Source organism: Rhea pennata, chromosome 2, assembly GCF_028389875.1.
Source record: "Rhea pennata isolate bPtePen1 chromosome 2, bPtePen1.pri, whole genome shotgun sequence".
Taxonomy (NCBI): domain Eukaryota; kingdom Metazoa; phylum Chordata; class Aves; order Rheiformes; family Rheidae; genus Rhea; species Rhea pennata.
In genome coordinates this window covers 75,133,748-75,151,044 of record NC_084664.1, presented here as the reverse complement: position 1 = coordinate 75,151,044, position 17,297 = coordinate 75,133,748, and the positions used below count along the sequence as shown (strand labels likewise).

General features: G+C 35.8%; 1 protein-coding gene across 3 annotated transcripts in view; it reads left to right on the top strand.

The window, feature by feature from the left end:
* Positions 1-16,761, top strand: part of NFX1 (nuclear transcription factor, X-box binding 1) — a 56,793-nt gene extending 40,032 nt beyond the window's left edge. Inside the window, exons 21-24 of one of the 3 annotated variants that reach the window (XM_062569780.1) lie at positions 4,135-4,201; positions 10,357-10,502; positions 14,291-14,392; positions 15,967-16,761. In XM_062569780.1, the coding sequence (XP_062425764.1) occupies positions 4,135-4,201; positions 10,357-10,502; positions 14,291-14,392; positions 15,967-16,042 (391 nt within the window). In that variant the 3' untranslated portion in view covers positions 16,043-16,761. Of the gene's footprint in view, positions 1-4,134; positions 4,202-10,356; positions 10,503-14,290; positions 14,393-15,966 lie in introns of those variants that run through there. The other 2 variants (XM_062569781.1, XM_062569782.1) reach the window with 2 other exon arrangements.
* The last annotated feature ends 536 nt before the right edge of the window (positions 16,762-17,297 follow it).

The window sequence follows — 17,297 nt, the reverse complement described above, 5'->3', positions numbered from 1 at the left end:
TACATGGTCGGCCTTGCAAACAGGAACAGTGTACAAGTTTGAGAGTAGGAGAGGACCTTCATGATTTTCCTAAACAAAAAACAGAAGCCTGGAGGAGAGCTGATGAGGGCAACTTCTCAAGCAGATGACAGGCGAACTACAAGCCTGGAATGTTGTCTGGAGGCAAAATCTTGCACTGATGGATGTTGACAAGGAGGTTTTTGGCAAAGACAGCAAAATCTGGGAAAAGCAAAAAATAAATAGCACTAAATCAGTGACAAAACAAGCAACGGAGCATTTCTATTCAGCACAGTGGTTGAGAGGAACTGAAGCAGTGGTAGACCTGCTCCTACTTACATGACATGCAGGAGGGAGATAAGATGATGGCTAACGTGGACCACAGACACTGCACAGAAAAAGACTTTCCAGTCCCACACTGCAGGGCTTCAGTATGCCCACTGTCAGATTGGATATCTTGAGTTTAAGAACCACTTCCTTTCCTTGCTGTGCATTATTTTCAGCTATATATCCATTACCAGTTAGATCATATGAACTCACAATGAGCAGTTAGCTAGTTATTTGACTGTAACCAGTCATTAATTAGTGAAAAAAATCATGTGAAAGTCATGATTGTTTTTCTCTTTTTGCAAGTAAGCAATAACGATATTTCTAAAGAAAAGAAAAAACATTTAGTGAGTATTAGAAAAGTCATTTTAAGAAATCAGACAGTCAGCCTACACAGAGTATTAAAAATACTTGAGAAATTCTTCAGTCAGGTAATAGATGCTCACCAACATCCTGGGAAATGGAGACACTCCATTTATTTGGGATAGAGCAATATGACCTGCACATTGACTAATTTGTAAAATAGACAAACCACCTCCAGCCACAGGATGATAAGTAAAACTCCCTAAACATGAAATGAGCAAGCTGATACAACATCAGAACAAGCAACCTGAAACTTGATTCAAGTGCAGTAGTGAAATATGCAGTAGCCAATTACTACTACCCCTGCTCACTCATTTATCCAGTCAGGCTCATACAAAAAAAACACTTCTGAACTTGTGTCATCTTCTTCCTCTTGTGGAATGACTTAAAACAGGCTTCGTTCTCTTCAGCTTAATGGATGTTCTCGGCTACCCTTGGCCTTTCAAGATCTTTGCCCAAAGGTGGAACCTGACAGTGTTGTTTGACAACTGCAAGCTTCATTCTGCCAGTCAGTGAAGTGAGTGTTCATGGCATCATATAGTTTGGAATGGAGAATGCTTGCTTGTATGTTAACTTGGCACTCCTCTCAGAGCACTCATACCTAGTGAGGTATGCCCCCTACTTTGGAAGGGAAAAACTGCATACCGTTAAAAAGGGACTTTACTTTTTCTCTTTTACTTTATCAATTTTATCTGGTGACCTCAAAGGCAAGTTTTACACTCTAAAGAAAAATTTACCTGTGCTTTTTCAGCATTAGTGGCAAAGGAGCAGACTACCTCAAATGCTGTGCTTCACACTGAGGTGGATATACGCAAATATATCTTTGTGTTAGATTGCCTCAGCTCTTCATTTGTGAGGCTCATGCTACATAGAGAGCTCAGAGCTCTCCAGGGCAATCTAGATGCCTGTAGAGGATATCCCTTTCAAAGGAAACCTGTAAGGAATGGTGAAGTCTATCATTTCTTTAAAATTTCCTGTACCTACTTTATGCGCTCTCAATCTTCTCCATGGTTTCAAAGGAGAAGCAAATTTTCAGTCTCTCCCACCATCTGCATTGCTGAGCCTCTGCAGACAGTCTGTAGGTTGGAGCCTGCTTAGATCACTATGTGGCTCAGAGTTAATGTTCTTTCGAGCTCTCATGTATGAAAGGTTCTGGAGGGACAAATGCACAGAAAGCACTTGCCTTAGCAAGTCACACATTTGAGTAGTTACAACTCTGTTACAGTATAGTATATAACAAGCGAAGGGGAACAAGGCCCTGTTTCTACTTTTTAAAGAGGCAGTGAAACTGTGGATGTTCAATATTGCCCATAAAATGAGTTTCTCTGTAATTTATCAGAGTCCATCTAACTTTCCTAAAGGATGACATTCTATAAGTCAATTGTTTCTTCCTCACTCCATCCTCAGAATGGTATGCTTGCTGTTTTTGTCTTCCTATTTGAATTCTTCAGCCTTGACACTCTTGGACTTTCTTGAAGCTCAAAGATGTTGGTCAGTCTTTCCAAATATTTTTGAAAAGATGTCCACCTGGTTGATGTCATTGATCATTTTCAGCTGATAATTCTGTTTTGAAGGCTTCTGGAGGGTTGATTTTGAACATATCTTCCTGTCTGAACTGATTTCTCAGTGGATTTCTAAATCTTAAGTGTCTGATGCTCATGGGCCTTCTCTTTGGATTGGATGTTCATGGCTGATGCTCCATGTGGTATTTGCTTTCTGACTCCTTGGACTTGACTTAAGATGTTTCTGAGAGGGTCAGTGTTTTTTTTTCTTAGCTAGAGGTGATGATTGTAACATTCTTTTCAAAGCCTCACACTTCATGGGCTGATTCTGTAATTCATACTGTATGTATCTGGAGGGCCCTTTCTTTTTAACTCTACAGGTCCAGGTCCTTTCTGGAATTCTCCCAAGCTAATAGTTTTTTCATCAGGACATGCACAGATGCTGATAATTCTGTGCAGTGTCCATCCACAATGTCTATTATGAAACTGAAGATTTTTCAGGGGTGCACTGTGTACATCAGGCTAGTGATCAGATGATTTTGATAGACAAGCTGCCATTTTGCATGTTTGCTTGAGACCACTTAATCTTGTAGTTTTACCTTCACTTCAACATCCAAAATTGTGGTAATGCATCCACTTCTTGACAGATGAAATTCTGACATCATTCACGAAGTGGTGTTTCACAAAGATAGTGCTCTAACAAAGATTAACCTTACTTTTGGAATTAGTTTATCTGCACATTGAAGAACAGAGCACAACACTCACCCTTGTATGTAAGCTTGACCATGGCTCTAAAGGTACCTGTGATGTCTGAAACTTAAGGGCAGACTTACTATGGCCCAGGCCTGGGATATTAGCAATTCCTGTTTTAATCAGGTTGAAAGCTCCTGGTTCAGTCTTAAGTGTAAAACATATCTGAGCCTTATATATCAAAAACTGAGTCTCTCTCAGAAATATTATATAGAATTTTCTTCTCAACCACCAACTTGCAGTGTAGAGAACCTGAGATGAATCTTTTTGCAGGATCTGTTCTTCTTTCTTAGTAATGGGCATAAAGTGTCCACAGCAAGTCAGATTGCCGTGTATGTTTGTTGTCCCAGTCACTAGCTATAAAGCAGTTATGACTTAACACCACCAAAAATGCTGAAGCTGTCGAAGCAGAAATAATTTAAGACTTGTCTGTACAAAAGAAGCCAGGATAAATTGTCAGCCTGACATAGTATAGTATTCCTTTCTTTCAAGAAATAATTTGCGTTTGACCTATAAAATATACCTCTGATTGTCCAAGGGAAAAATCTATTTTTTTTTAATCTAGGGAAATTCTTCAAATAAAGGATATCTTAAATTTGATGGATTTGAACTCCTCTATGATTAAATAGGGTTTAAAAAAAAAGATTATAAACTCCTTAATATCTTGTGTAAAGGGCCTTTTGTTTCTTTGTAGGTAGCCTTTTATGCATCTCCCTCCCTTTTTGTTATGTTGGATGTGTTGAAGACCAGAGTCAGTGCACATTTTCTTTCTTAGGAAAAAAATCCACTGTTTGCCCCATCTCAGTTCTCATGCTAATTTGTATTATAATTAAAGGATTTCCTTAATGGGAAGTAATTTAAAGATGCTAGAAAGATGACTTCAAATCTAAATTATATATTTGAAAGTGCAAAGTTGTATCATCACATAGTAAAGTTGTATCATACTGTTTTAGATTTGATTTCAGGGCCTGAAGGGAAAAGAATTCAAGATTTTTGTAGCAGTGATAACATACTAACACTTATTATACTAAATAAATAGAATAATGTATAAGCCAAAATGTACACTTGCTCTTGTTATTGCTTCAGTAAAATGATTGCTTCAATTTTGTTCTTGTTGAGGATAATGTTACAAAAAATGAAGGCATCAAATATGAGGTCTCTTTTATCTCATTTACCTGCTGTATTGTTCTTGCAGGAAAGATTTAAAATTTGTCAGTGATATTGAGAAGGAAATGAGAATGCTTGTGGAGGCTGTGAATAAGGTCAGTAGTTATATATTGTATGAGCTACTAAAAGAAGATTTGGGGTATTTTGTATTTTGGGGGATTTTGAATATTATCTACTAGAATTCTAATAGTTATGAACTGACATTAGATTTGTTTGGACTGTAATGAAGTGCATGTTTTATTCATAGATAGAACAACATTTTTAGAAGGCATAGTTCAGGATCAATTTGACAACTAAGTTTCATTTAAAGATTCAATGAGTGCTAGGCTTTATTGCAGCAGTAGGCAATGATTCATTTCTGGCTTTCCATTAATACATTGTTAATCATCAAATAAGGCTTTTAAGGGCTCAAAGAGCTTGAGGAGGAAGTCCTAAGTTTTCCAGACCCTGCTAGTGGAACTTGTTCAGGAATCTATGGATATCTTCCAGCAGATGTATCTGTATTAGCCCTGTTAGTAAGGCCTTGTAGGCTCTACCACAGTTGTTTGGCATACTCTAGGGTACCTGGAAGGGTCATGTAAAATGGACACAATCATATGCTTTTAGTGAAAGCAGAATTAGGCCTTTGGGACTGAAAGGCCAGCGTATGTGACCTGACATGCAAGGTAAAGAGGACAGTTGTAAAGCAAGCTATACTCAGTTGCCCTTAGCTCAAGAAACAGTAACATTTCATAGAAAGCAGTAACCCCCTTTCTTTCTCCCTTCCTCCCGTCTCTTCTTTCTCCCTGAGTGTTCTATGTCAGTTATTTAACTTTATTCCTTTTCTTATGTATGGTGATTCTTAAACAATCTGTGCTTCTCTACCTGTCTCATATTACTCACTTTTTCCACCTTGGAGTGAAAGACTAAAATAAGCTGTCTATATTTCATTATATTCAGGCCTCTGCAATCTCAGATATTCAGTAAGAGATCCGTTGAACATCTGTTATCAGCTTACAAAAACCTTTTCCAACACTATATTGCCTGTAATTGTCCTGTTAAGATATACATATACATATTAAAGTATATTACATTAAAATATACTTAATGTATATCTGTATTATACATTATATATATAAAGATAACTACCTATAGCAATATACATACCTACATTAATACCTGATCAATATACATAATATATGCCTCCCCCCCCCCAAAAAAAAAAAAAAAAAAAAAAAAAAGAAGCATAGGTCTTGAATTTGTAATATACAAAGAATTAGTAATATAAAATACAGCAGAACAGGAGAGCTCAGGAGCATCTCCAGAGCTTTAGTTCTCAGCAGTAGCCAAACATTCGTTAAATAATGATTCTACAAAGTAAACCATTGAGTGTCTTCTGAAAAGAGTGCTTGCATTATAGAAGAGAATGAAAAATGAAAAACTGTATGTGTGACAGTCCTTTCCCTATCTGACCTAAAGGCACAATCACCTGATGGTTACTTAAGCTTTTATCATGATTAGGATGAACCAGTTAAGCCCACATGACAGCTCAGTACCTAAGGGATCAGTTTTACACCATCCTGCCCTGCAGGCAGTTGGGAATTGCCATTCCATAAAGTACAAGAAGTCCTCAGAAGTCAAATTTATACTTGAGAGGGGACAGATTCTTTTCAGGATACCAAAGATATGCAACAAGTCTTGAAGCTTGGAATCCGTACATTATAATTCAGATGCAGATAAGAAGTCATTCTTCTTTTATGAAGCCTTCAGTGGGTCAACCCAATCAATACCTGAGGAGTCCGATTGCAATCTTAATGTCCTGTCCCCAGAAATCTCTATTTACATAGTGAGTGAGTTTCACAAGGTTGTCAAACTCCTTAAAATGCTTAAGTCATGACTCCCACTTTCCTGATTAGAGGACCATTTTAGAAATGCATTCTTTGCACTGCTCACAAACTTTCTGTACTTATACAGGTGATCTGTGTATACATGTAACAGAAAATTTACTTGTGCCTTGCTACCTGAGACTAGAGTTACTTCTTTTTGCAGCATGTGTGGAGGGCATGCTGTCTCTTTTCTTTCCAAACTGTTTAGTATATGACATAAGAGGGATAAAGTGCATTGCACTGTGATATCAGGATACTGCTCTTAGTCCTTCTTATGGCATACCTTTTCTCTGCCTTTTATGTCTTGAAGTCTCAAAGGCTTCCTTGTGCCCCCATGTCATATTTCATCCTGCAAGCACAGGTATTTGTATTGTCTTGAAGATATCTCTGAACTGGATAAGTGTTATCACTGCTTCTCATTGAGGCCTCTGGCCAGCTTGACCAAGTTGAATTAATTGGCTTGTTTCAGTCTTGTCTGGCAAGCCAAGCAGGTTCCTCACTGCTGGGTCAAGCCTCTAAATTTTATGCATCTATAGGCTTTCTTTAATGGGTTTTCTGTTTACCTTGCATTCCCACAAATTTTTTTCCAGGAGTGCTTTAGATAAGTCCTGTTTGAAGGGCTAATGAAACATCACAAGTTTCCTAATTCCACTGCACTTTCTAGCTTAAGCACTTCTGATTCTGGAACCTTTTATGTTGGCCCATAAGATAGATTCACATTTTTATTTATGGATCTGTTTCATGGTAGGGGAGTCCTGAGACAGTGCTTTATGGTTCTCTGTATTTCCCCAAAAAGTTGTTTTCTTTAAGCATTTTCTTCTGATGCAGTTTTTTTCTGGGATCTCTTGTGTGCTAGAACAAGATAGTCAGAGACCCACAAGTTCATTTCTTCTTCCAAAGCCATGTTCTCGCCAGCGATAAGGATGTTTTACGCTCATGTTTTTGCTTTATTTTTTCTAAAGTCACATATCACTGGTAAACGCAGTATTTGGGAACTCTAAGCCAAGTATCAGCAAAGAACAGGAACTGTGTGGGGTGTTTTTTGTATGTTTGGGGGGTTTTTTGTTTAATCTACTGGAGCTTATCTTACCCATGCCAATGAGTAGCTGCTGGGGCTGCTGCTATTGTGTCAGTGTTGCCTTGCATTATATTCCTCTTTTGGTTGAATACTGCCAGTTTGTCTGTTGGAAACAAAAAATAAAGTATTCTATTCCAAACGTGAATATAAATGGGCAACTCTTTTTTTTTTTAACTTAGTCAACTTTTATCCTATCATACTTGGTTCCTTTGAGGTTAACTATTATTGACAGGCTAAACAGATTATATAAAGCTGTCATCCACAAATACTTTGTCCTGGTTAAAAGACTTTTGAAACTTTTCTTGTACCTTCTCAGTTCACCAATATTTTGGAGCACAGACACTAGAATAGTATGTATTTTAGTATCCCAAAGTATTCAACTGTTTTTTTTTTTTTTAATAGTATATTCCATATCAATGTCAGCTGCCCTTTTTCTATGTCTAAAGATCAGATTAATACTGTTGACATGGCATTATGGTAGAAGACTATGTTTAGTTTTTCTTCTGCCATGATTCCTAAATCCTCTTGTGCTTGAGTCTGCATTCAGTTGTCTGTTTACTGTGACTTCTAAATCCTTTCTCACTCAAAATGTGGGTTGTGTTCTTTGTTTCTAGATACAGAGTTTTACATATTTGTACTCAAAGTATTTTGTGTGCTAGTTTGTCAAGCATTCATGTAGCTCTGTTTATATCAGTACTGTCTTGTTTACTGATTATTCAATAGGTTGTAACTGCTTATGCTTACCCATTTCACTTTTTTTGCATCCTTCCTTTGGGGATAACAACTTCAGTTTAACTGGGTAAATGAGTAATAATAAGGATTTTGACCCTTTTTTTTCCACTTACAAGCTTCAGCATTAATGTTTCAGCCATAGCTGTTTATATGACTTTGCTTGTCTCATGAACATGTGTTCCCCTATACCCATCAATATGTACTAATCTAGCAAAGCAAAGTTGTCACTTTTGACATACAAAAGCACTTGTATCATCCAGGTCTGCCTCTATATATACAGAAATTCTGTTCTTCTTTCTGAGCCTGGAACCATCACCACTTTTTAAAGAAAGCATTGCTAGTAATCATAAATAAGTACATAATTTCCAGAGTTTTCCTCATGCAAATATTTGTTTATATACTTAGTGTTGTAATGAGTGGGAGGTTTATTGCTATTTACTGCTGAGGAAAAATTCTCTCTGGATAGCATGTGGTGTTACCCTGAAGAGCAGTTTCTCTTGGAAAAGATTGATAAAAGTTTCAGGTCCTGTTACTATTCTCAATTTAGCTATTTTACAGCCCAAGAAGAGGCACGCTTTAATCCTCCACTTACAGGATAGCTACAATATATACCTGATGTGGTGCTCTGATACATGTGGTGCTCTTAAGAGGAACTTGGTGACTATAGCAGAAGTAGTATTTTCTTTGTCTCAGCAGAAAAGATGAGTTTTCTCCTCATTTTGCCTTTCTCTGTAAGAACTGGTGATTAAATCTCTTGCTGAGTCGGATAGAAGGGGAAGGGATTATGACAAATGGGATTACTGTTAAGTAGCATTCCTCTTTCTAAATAACTGTAATCAGTATTACAGTAAAAGACCCAAGCAAAGATTTTAAGAACCTGCATGTTGATTACTGCAGTAGTTCAAATAATTTCCAAGTCTTTATTCTTTTACTTAATCTAATCTGTTTTAAAAAGGTGACATTTCTAGACTATATTAAGTTTAAGTTTCCTGGATTATTAGAAATGAAAAAATGCACAGTATTGCATCAAAATTACTTCGTGCAATACTGTGATAGGTGTGAATTAATTTTATGTGGTTTAAGATTTATCAAAATTATGCTTTCTTAAGACACTTGTTTCTCAAATGAGTTGTTCTTCATTTTACTGAGTTAGATGAGACATTTTTTAAGTGACTGCTTTCAATTTATCAGTTTTCATTGTGTAATCCAGAAATGCACTAACCAAACATTTGCATTTGGATGTTAAAGATAGCATAGGCTGTCAGAAGATGTTGAGGAGATCATTCTGTTTGGTTGGAAGGGATCTCCAGAGATTATGTAACCACACCTCTTAGTTGAAGCAGGATCAACACTGAATTCAGACCAGGTTGTTTAGGGCTTTGTCCAGTCAGATCTTGAAAACCTTTGGTAAATCCACACTGGCTTCTCCCACAGACCTTCTTATTCCTATGCCTAAAAATGCCTTTCAAAAGGACTTGCTCTATGATTTTCCTCAGGGATTTAAGTGAAGTAGATCAACCTGTAGTTCCCTGTGTTGTTTCACTTGCTCTTTTTGAACATAGGTTCCTTTCTCCAAATTGTTGAGTACCTACCCTAATCTGCACAGCCTTTCAAAAATAGAGTGGATGTACAGTGACACTGGGGTGATCTCTTCTCAGTAACCTTAAATACACTGCATATAGTCCCATGAACTTGTATAAGCTATTTCTCAAGAAATCCCTGACTTGAACTTTTTCTCCTACTGGTAGTTCTTCTTCCACTTAAGCCCTGTCTGCAGGTCTAAAGTCCTGGCAGACCGTGGTGAAGACTAAAGCAAAGACTGAAGCAGAGTGTCAGAGTCCCTGCAGCAGACTGAGGCATTGAGGGCCCACTGCTTATCTATATTTATTGTTAGTAAATCACCCAAAACATTTGAAAGAAGGCCCATTTGTTGTGTATTCTTTTACTGCTTATGTAGCAATCAGTGTCAAATCAACTGTTAGCAGTTTTTAACTGAAACAAAAACTTCAATTCTGTTGCTTTTTAATAACATCAGTAGACTTCTGTTATGTAGTGGATTTTAGAGATAAATTGCTACTTTGGTAGAAGAAAGTAGTAGTTAAATCTGATACCTTCATAGTAATGTACAGTATGTGAATCGCAAAGTCAGTCTGAAAAATAAACCACTAGTATTAGATTTGATTCTAAACTGGAAAATCATTCTGAAAAATTCAGAAAGACTACTGTATACTGGTTCTTTGGGATATGAGTAGAATGGGTGAAAATAACTGTCAATACATGCATAATTTCTATTTTAAACTTAAATACAGACATATGTGTGTGGGGTGTGTATATATATATATACACACCCATATATACACCCACTGTGCTTTGAGGTGGTGTGATCAACAGAAAACACTACTTCATTGCTGGGAGTTACATGGACTTTTTAGATGAGTTTTCTATTAATACTGAGATACAACCATTTTGCTGTACTAATGTTGTGGTGGCAAAAGTTTAGAAGTAGAAGCACTTTTTTTTTCTTCCACAGAAGAAAAAACTTCACTTTTTTTTTTTTTTTTTATCTTGAATTCAGGGCAAGCATACAAAGAAGAGTCATTGTTACCCACCAATGAACAGAGATCATCGCAGAATCATCCATGAGTTAGCTCAGGTTTATGGGATTGAAAGTGTGAGCTATGACAATGAACCAAAGCGTAATGTTGTTATCACTGCAGTGAAGTATGTAATTCATTTTGTTTATTAACTGTTGCTTACATACTTGGATGTTTGTATCACTTAGGTGAATTAGTTTATTTAGTGTCATTGCAACATGTGTTAATTTCCATTTGAATTAATTTAAAAGCAATTTGAAGTGAGTAAAGAATAAAGTCAAAATTTCATGATCTTCTATTTCCAATGGTCAGGTAAGTCTTCAGAGAAGAAACCAGATTAAAAAGTGAAAAAGTTAGAAAATAAGGTTTTGCAAGGCTGCTTTCTATTCATCTCATCAGTAGCTTTGTCTTTTTGCCCTCAGATAAATTTGACATAGTATAATAGTAAATTAATAATTTTTTTAAATTAATTGCTGCATAGAGAAGATCCACTTCAACTTGCACCTTCTTTGAAGAAGTCTGTTACTGGAATTTATTTATTTTCTCTCTGAACCTGCCACAGAATATATTCCATCTTTGGTTAATAGACAAAGAGAAAGATGGAATTGCTGTAAATTTAAGAGATAGCTAAGCAGAACTGTAGATTCTTGGAGAGGAGCCATGGAATAGAGTTCGCAGTAGGGGAGGAAATGAAGGGAATACAACTGGGGGAAAAGTATGGTTGTTGAAGTATTAAAGTATGGTTATTAACTAGATGTCAATGTGAAAATTAGGCTTACTTGACTGCTGCTCACTGAGCAGCTTATTTAGTTACAATGCTGTCAGATTTAGTCTAGCACTGTCAAATTATGATCTTTGACAGCCAGTTGCTTTATCTGTGGATCTTGCCTGTTGTTATAAGAAGTGAACACCTTCCCTACTGCTAGTGCCATGAGCTGCTGCTGAGCCTGTGTATGGATTGGTAGCTTTGCTACAGTCTTGAATTCTCAAGAGAAATGGGGCACTACTTTACCTCTTTTTGTTTTTACTCAGGGAAAGTGAGAAGGTAGATCATACTTGAAAGAGCTCAGTTTAGAAAAATAAGTGGAGGAGGGAACAAGGGGAATAAGAGATTAGTGAAGAAGAGAAAGTGTCAGAGAAATGAAAGGACAGATAATTATGCTTTAAAAACAAAGGCTTTGCTTTCTGCATCTTGAGAATGGAAAACTTTCCTCTATGATATTAAGAGAGAGGATACAGTTGCTCCTTTACTTATGTTGTTCAGGGAACAGCGTATAATGCAAAAAATGCATGGTGTGTTGTTTGACCTCTGCCACTCTTAAAGGCATTGACTGCTCTATCTGCTTCAGCTGCATAGTGATGTTCCTCACTTCAGTGGCTTCATCCAAGGCTGCTTTTAATTGTCTTTTTCATTGCCACTTCTTCAAGATGTAAAAGTTATTGAAGCTTCAGACAAGTGATAACTCAAGCTCCAGAATGATGTTGGAGTATTTGACAACAGCTTCTTCTAGTCCAAAGGCTAGTAGTTGCCAGAAAGCCAAGTGGTTTGATTCAATTTATTTCATTCTGTTCTCGGCATTCCTCAAAGATTTCTATTTCTTCCTATTCATTGCATGTGCACAGTGACTGAATATAGCATTACTTGTTTTGCTAACATGAGAGTTAGATTTTAATACATATACTGATTTACATAACTTCTATTTAAATTGTTATCACAATTTTAGATAAGATGTATGCTATTTTTACTGAACAAAATAATTGCTAGGATATTTTTCCTCTATTAAGTTACATTTAGTTAGATTTCAGTTAGATGTTAATAGTTAGATGTCAGATTTATATATTTATCTGTAGACAGATTTTTCTATATAGTTTTTTTATATATATAAATAAAACTACACAAAATTTAGTATGAGGTTAGATTTTAATTTATAATTAGATAAGTTTGTGTATATTTAAATTATATTAGTATGTGTGTCACTTGCTGTTTTTACTAAGCAGAAGTCATTAGTATTTTTTTATTAAGCTGCGTTTAGGTGGAAATTAACTCAAATGCACAAATTGTTACTGAATAATAACAATAAAATGGAACTATTTTTAAATATTGTAGCTATGTTAGAAAATGTAAATTCTTTAAGTCATATTTTATGTTCTAAGTTTACTTATCAAAGACAAAAGCAGTAAGAATAGTAAGACGATATATAGAATGAGTTCTGTAGGCTGGCTAAGAGAATATATTGAATGACTTCTTGGAAAATTACTGGAAGGCTACTGCAGAATTATGACAACGATGTATGATATCATAGCCTAAGTAAAGAATATATACTGTTCGTCTTGCTCTCTTTTTGTCTTAGCGCACACAATAAGGGACAGAAATAAAATTACCATGTTTGAAACAATTTCAAGAAGCTGCTTATTCATACAGTGTGTAACTAAATTGTGCAATGAAGTGTTAGTAAGGTCAGTGACTTGCTGTATCTAAGAATAAACAGCAATGTCATAGCATAGATATGTAATTCAAGAATAAGGTCACTAGTCTGCTATTTGTATGTGTTAGATGATTTTTAAATATGATGATGCTTGTAAGAATAAATATATTGGCAAAGATAAGGGTGTATTAATTGATAAAGTCATAAATAGGGAAGTACTTGTCAACATGGAATAAAATTAACTGGTTAAAGCATAAAAACAGGTTAGGTGGCAAAGGATAGGAGATAGCATTTATGTATCTATTTTCAAGTTTAGAGGCCCATCTAATTTGTTCTCCTTCTAAAAAAAAAATAGCTAGCTAACAAATGATATCGTGTACAGATTATACTTGCAGAACAAGAATTTGTCTTGGAAAAGCAATAAAGTATTCCTTAGAAAAGGAGGCATTCAGATAGACATGGGAAAGCAATCCAGTTTAGTATGCACAGAATGGCTATTATACTGCTACAGTAGAATTTGATTTTGGTCTTGAAATACCAATACGACAGCATTAAGAGGAGTAAGAAATTGACCGCTGGCAAGGTTTAAGGATGCTCCATGGCATGTTGGCATGTTTGCTACTTATTGGACAATTTTTTATTAGATTTGTTTTTTGGAACAGCCAGAGGGTGGCACTTGCACTGCAGAGAGGTTAGACGTGACTGGCATTCTTCACTGTGGTGTCCTCTGTGGTCATCGAATAGAGTGTATCTGATATGGACAGGCAGGGAGAGCAGATCTTTTTGCTAATGCCCCATGTGATTTATGGATCTTGTGTGCCTGGACCAACTGACAAGAAAGAGGCACTGTTGCTTCATTGTTCCCGAGAGCATGGCTTTGCCACACTTCCTTGGAGTGCCATCCTGTTTGATTTTTCTCGATTACTTCAACATGATTTAATGTCAGAGTTTGAGAACGTGATTCCAAAACATTAGATGTCATCTTGCAAAGATGGAGTAAACTGTGTTCAAAGGAGGTCAAGCTAAACTATTACAATTGTTGTTCTGATCATATATCTGTTCTATGAAAGGACAACTATAAAATCTACTCTGTGAAAGAATAGGTATCTGTTACCCAGAACACAAGTGTTGTGCCTCTAGTGTTTTTAACAATTGATCATATTGACACTTCACAGATTCATGTGGAGAAAGCAGTCAGGGCACCAGCACTCGAATACAGCAAACTACTTCTGCGTCTTCTATAGGCATACTGCCCAAGAGACATTCGGATAGTGAATGTCTTACTCTCAGTAATTGAATTTGTACGTCATCTGTTCTCCATTCACAGTTGGAAAGCTAAATATTTGTATAGTTTTTTTAAATATACAAATATGAACACTGACAACCGGACCACTAGTTGTAAAAGTAACTTTCTTTGCCCTTACTACTTAATGAATATAATTTCCAATTGATCATGTAAACAACATAACCTTCTGTTTTCTTTCTCTAGAGGGAAATCTGTTTGTCCAAGCAATACCTTAACTTCTGTGCTAGATAAAGAAATGCAGAGCAGACCTCCACCTCCTATTCCTCACTACAAACAAACAGATAAGTAAGGAAATTGTAAAATGGTGCTCTTTATTTAGTGCTGAGTTCACTGAGGAACTGTTCAGAGTTCACTGTTTCTTGGTTTTCTCAGCCCACACCACTGTGGAGCTTGCAGCCCGCGCTGAGATTTTCTTTTCGCGGAACTAAAATTGAAAAGTGTTAACAAAATGTAGGATTAACTATGTGGTCTAAAAGCAGTAATATTGTGGACTTATTTCTTTCTCCTTTTTTCTAATATGAATGTTAGACAATTGGAGGAAGATGAGGGCTTGGGGGCTTCCCCCCCCCCCTTAACCTTTAACTATTTAAAAGAAAATTAGTAATGTTTTAGTGGCATAATGATTTATTTGGACAGTTCATAAATTTTTTTCCTGTGTAGATCACTACACAGCTGGCTAAAGGTGAACTACATTTTTCTCAGATACTGAAAACTACTGAAGAAGAGATATATAAAGCTTCTTGGCTGAGTAGTCTAATAGAACAGTTTTTACTTTTTATGACCTGCCACCTTCACGTACCTGTAGTCATCTCATAGTAATAAATTTTTTTAAAAAGTAGCTTAACCTTCTGTTCTTTTTTTGTTGTTGTTTTTAAACCTTTCAAACCGCCCTCCCCCCCGCCTTGCATTCCCTCTAGTTATTTCCAAATTAGCTTTTGAAATAATGTCATGTCAGGAAGGAGGTGACAGCTCTCATTTGGAAGAAGGGACAGCTTAATTTTGCTGCAACTATTGCAGTAGGTATTGGGTGTTCTAGGTGCTTCTGGAATACGAAGTAGGCAGTTCTGGAAAATTAACTGTTTTAGAACAAGGCATTTAGAGCAAAACACCATATCTGAAATGATTGCTTAGTGTGAAACTCAACCTGTGGAGTTTTTTTTTTTGTTGTTGTTGTTGTTGTTTTGTTTTTTGTTTTTTTTTTTTTTTTTCCTAGCAGGTTGCTTTCCTTTATTTCCACTTACTTCTATGAGATTCTCATCTGTTCAGTGCCCTTTCTGGAAGGGGATCACGTGACAAAGTTGTAAACCATTTTAGCCAATTAATTTTAGTTCTTGGAAGGGAAGTTTCTTTAGGAGTGTTTTCTTCTAGAAAATATTTTGGAAGACCTGATACTGTCTTGTGACAAAGATCTTTACAATATTTGCATTTAGTGTTGCTGTAGATCTTTTTCAGTAACTTTTGCTTTTAATAGTGAGCAGATTTGACCAATGACTTGCTTCTGTATTTCTTTTGCTCTTTCTTTTAAAAAGATGGCATTTGAACATCTAGGCTTCAGTGTGTTATTGCTTGCACAGTAAATATTGCAGTAAATGATACTTGCTGGTAAGGCCCTAAAATAAATTTATCAATTCAGCCACACACATTATACATACTAATTTAATACAATATATTTACCACCTTTGTTAACTGTGATTTTTAGGATGTTACTGTTTTGAGCACTAATATTTTTATTAAAACATAATTTAGTAATGCATGCCATCTACTGATACAGTGTGCATGCATTATGGCAGTTGTATCGATGTATTTTGTATCTTTCTTTTTATGTAGGTGAGTAACATCTAATATTCTTTTAATTTCAGGAGTATTGGAAACAATGGTTTACCTAAATCATTAAAAGAAGAGCCAGTAATTGACTACTTTGATGTCCAGGATTGAAATGATTCATGGAAAATTAAGATACAGAAGTTCAGAGGAAGTGAAGATGACAAGTTATTGTGCAAGGCACTTCTTGGTTCTATCAGATGATTAGTTGCCATTATATTACAATATTTAACATGCATCTAAAGTTAGCTTGATTATCGTACATTAAAAAATTATACAGTTTTTACAATTTACATAACTGCATAACACCTAACAGTATGGAAGCTTTTTAGAGCTGGGATTGGTGCAATTTTTTATCTAATTTGTGCTGACAGAATGATGTAAATCTCCACTGATGCCTTTTAAGCAAGAGAACTGGTAATCAAAATTCTTTTGGGTCATAAGAACAGTGATAAAACTTGAAGATTTACTTTGACAGATCTCACACAATTTAAAATGGACCATGAAACCAGAAATATCTGTTTAAAACACTAATGCAAAAATTCTAAAGATGTTTTCCCATTTTATTCACTTTCATGTTAATATAGTAATTTGAGGGATTTGAGTTATTCTCATTTGGAAAGAAATACAAAGGTTTTCAATATCTAAATATTAATATTTACTCTAAAATAACTGGGAAATACAAGGTAAGAGCTCAAATTTCCTTTGGTATCTGAAGGACCAGGATTTGGGAAGGCAGGAACTTATTTTGATTTATCTCAAGTTTGACCTTTAAAAAAAAAAAAAAAGAAGAAGAGAAAAATTATTAATATGCAAATACTTTGTTAATCAAGACCTTGAACTGTATTATTTTGGTGTTATATTCAGTTTAATTTGTGTTTAGAAATGTAAGTTTTCTGATTTGTTTTGCATGATTTTGTTGGGGGTTTATAGTTTTTTCTGTATTGTACAAGCTTAGGGTAGTACACTGTGTGGAGTTTGGTTTAAGTATGATTTGAATTTGGAAAAACGTCTGTAAAATTTATAAGAACATCTGTCTAAAGTCTTTGGCTATGGAAGATCTTTGTTGCATGGGAAATGCCATAAGCAATGGGCTTAAAGGTTTGAACAGCATAATAGTTACCGAAACACTTATAGAAGGTGAATTGTTTCAAGTTGTTTTTGCTAAGTAGATGAGAAGCTTTGGGGGAAAGGAGATTAACAGATCGCCACAGCTCTAAGTGGTGCCTCTTCAGTTGAGGTGATGGTTCTTTGAATTAATGACTTTCTCAACTCTAACACTGTTTTGCTGCTGCTCATTTCTTACTGCAATGATTCTCCTGTAGAGCAGCAGAGACTGCTGCTGCTGCTGAAAGGGATTTAGCACGAT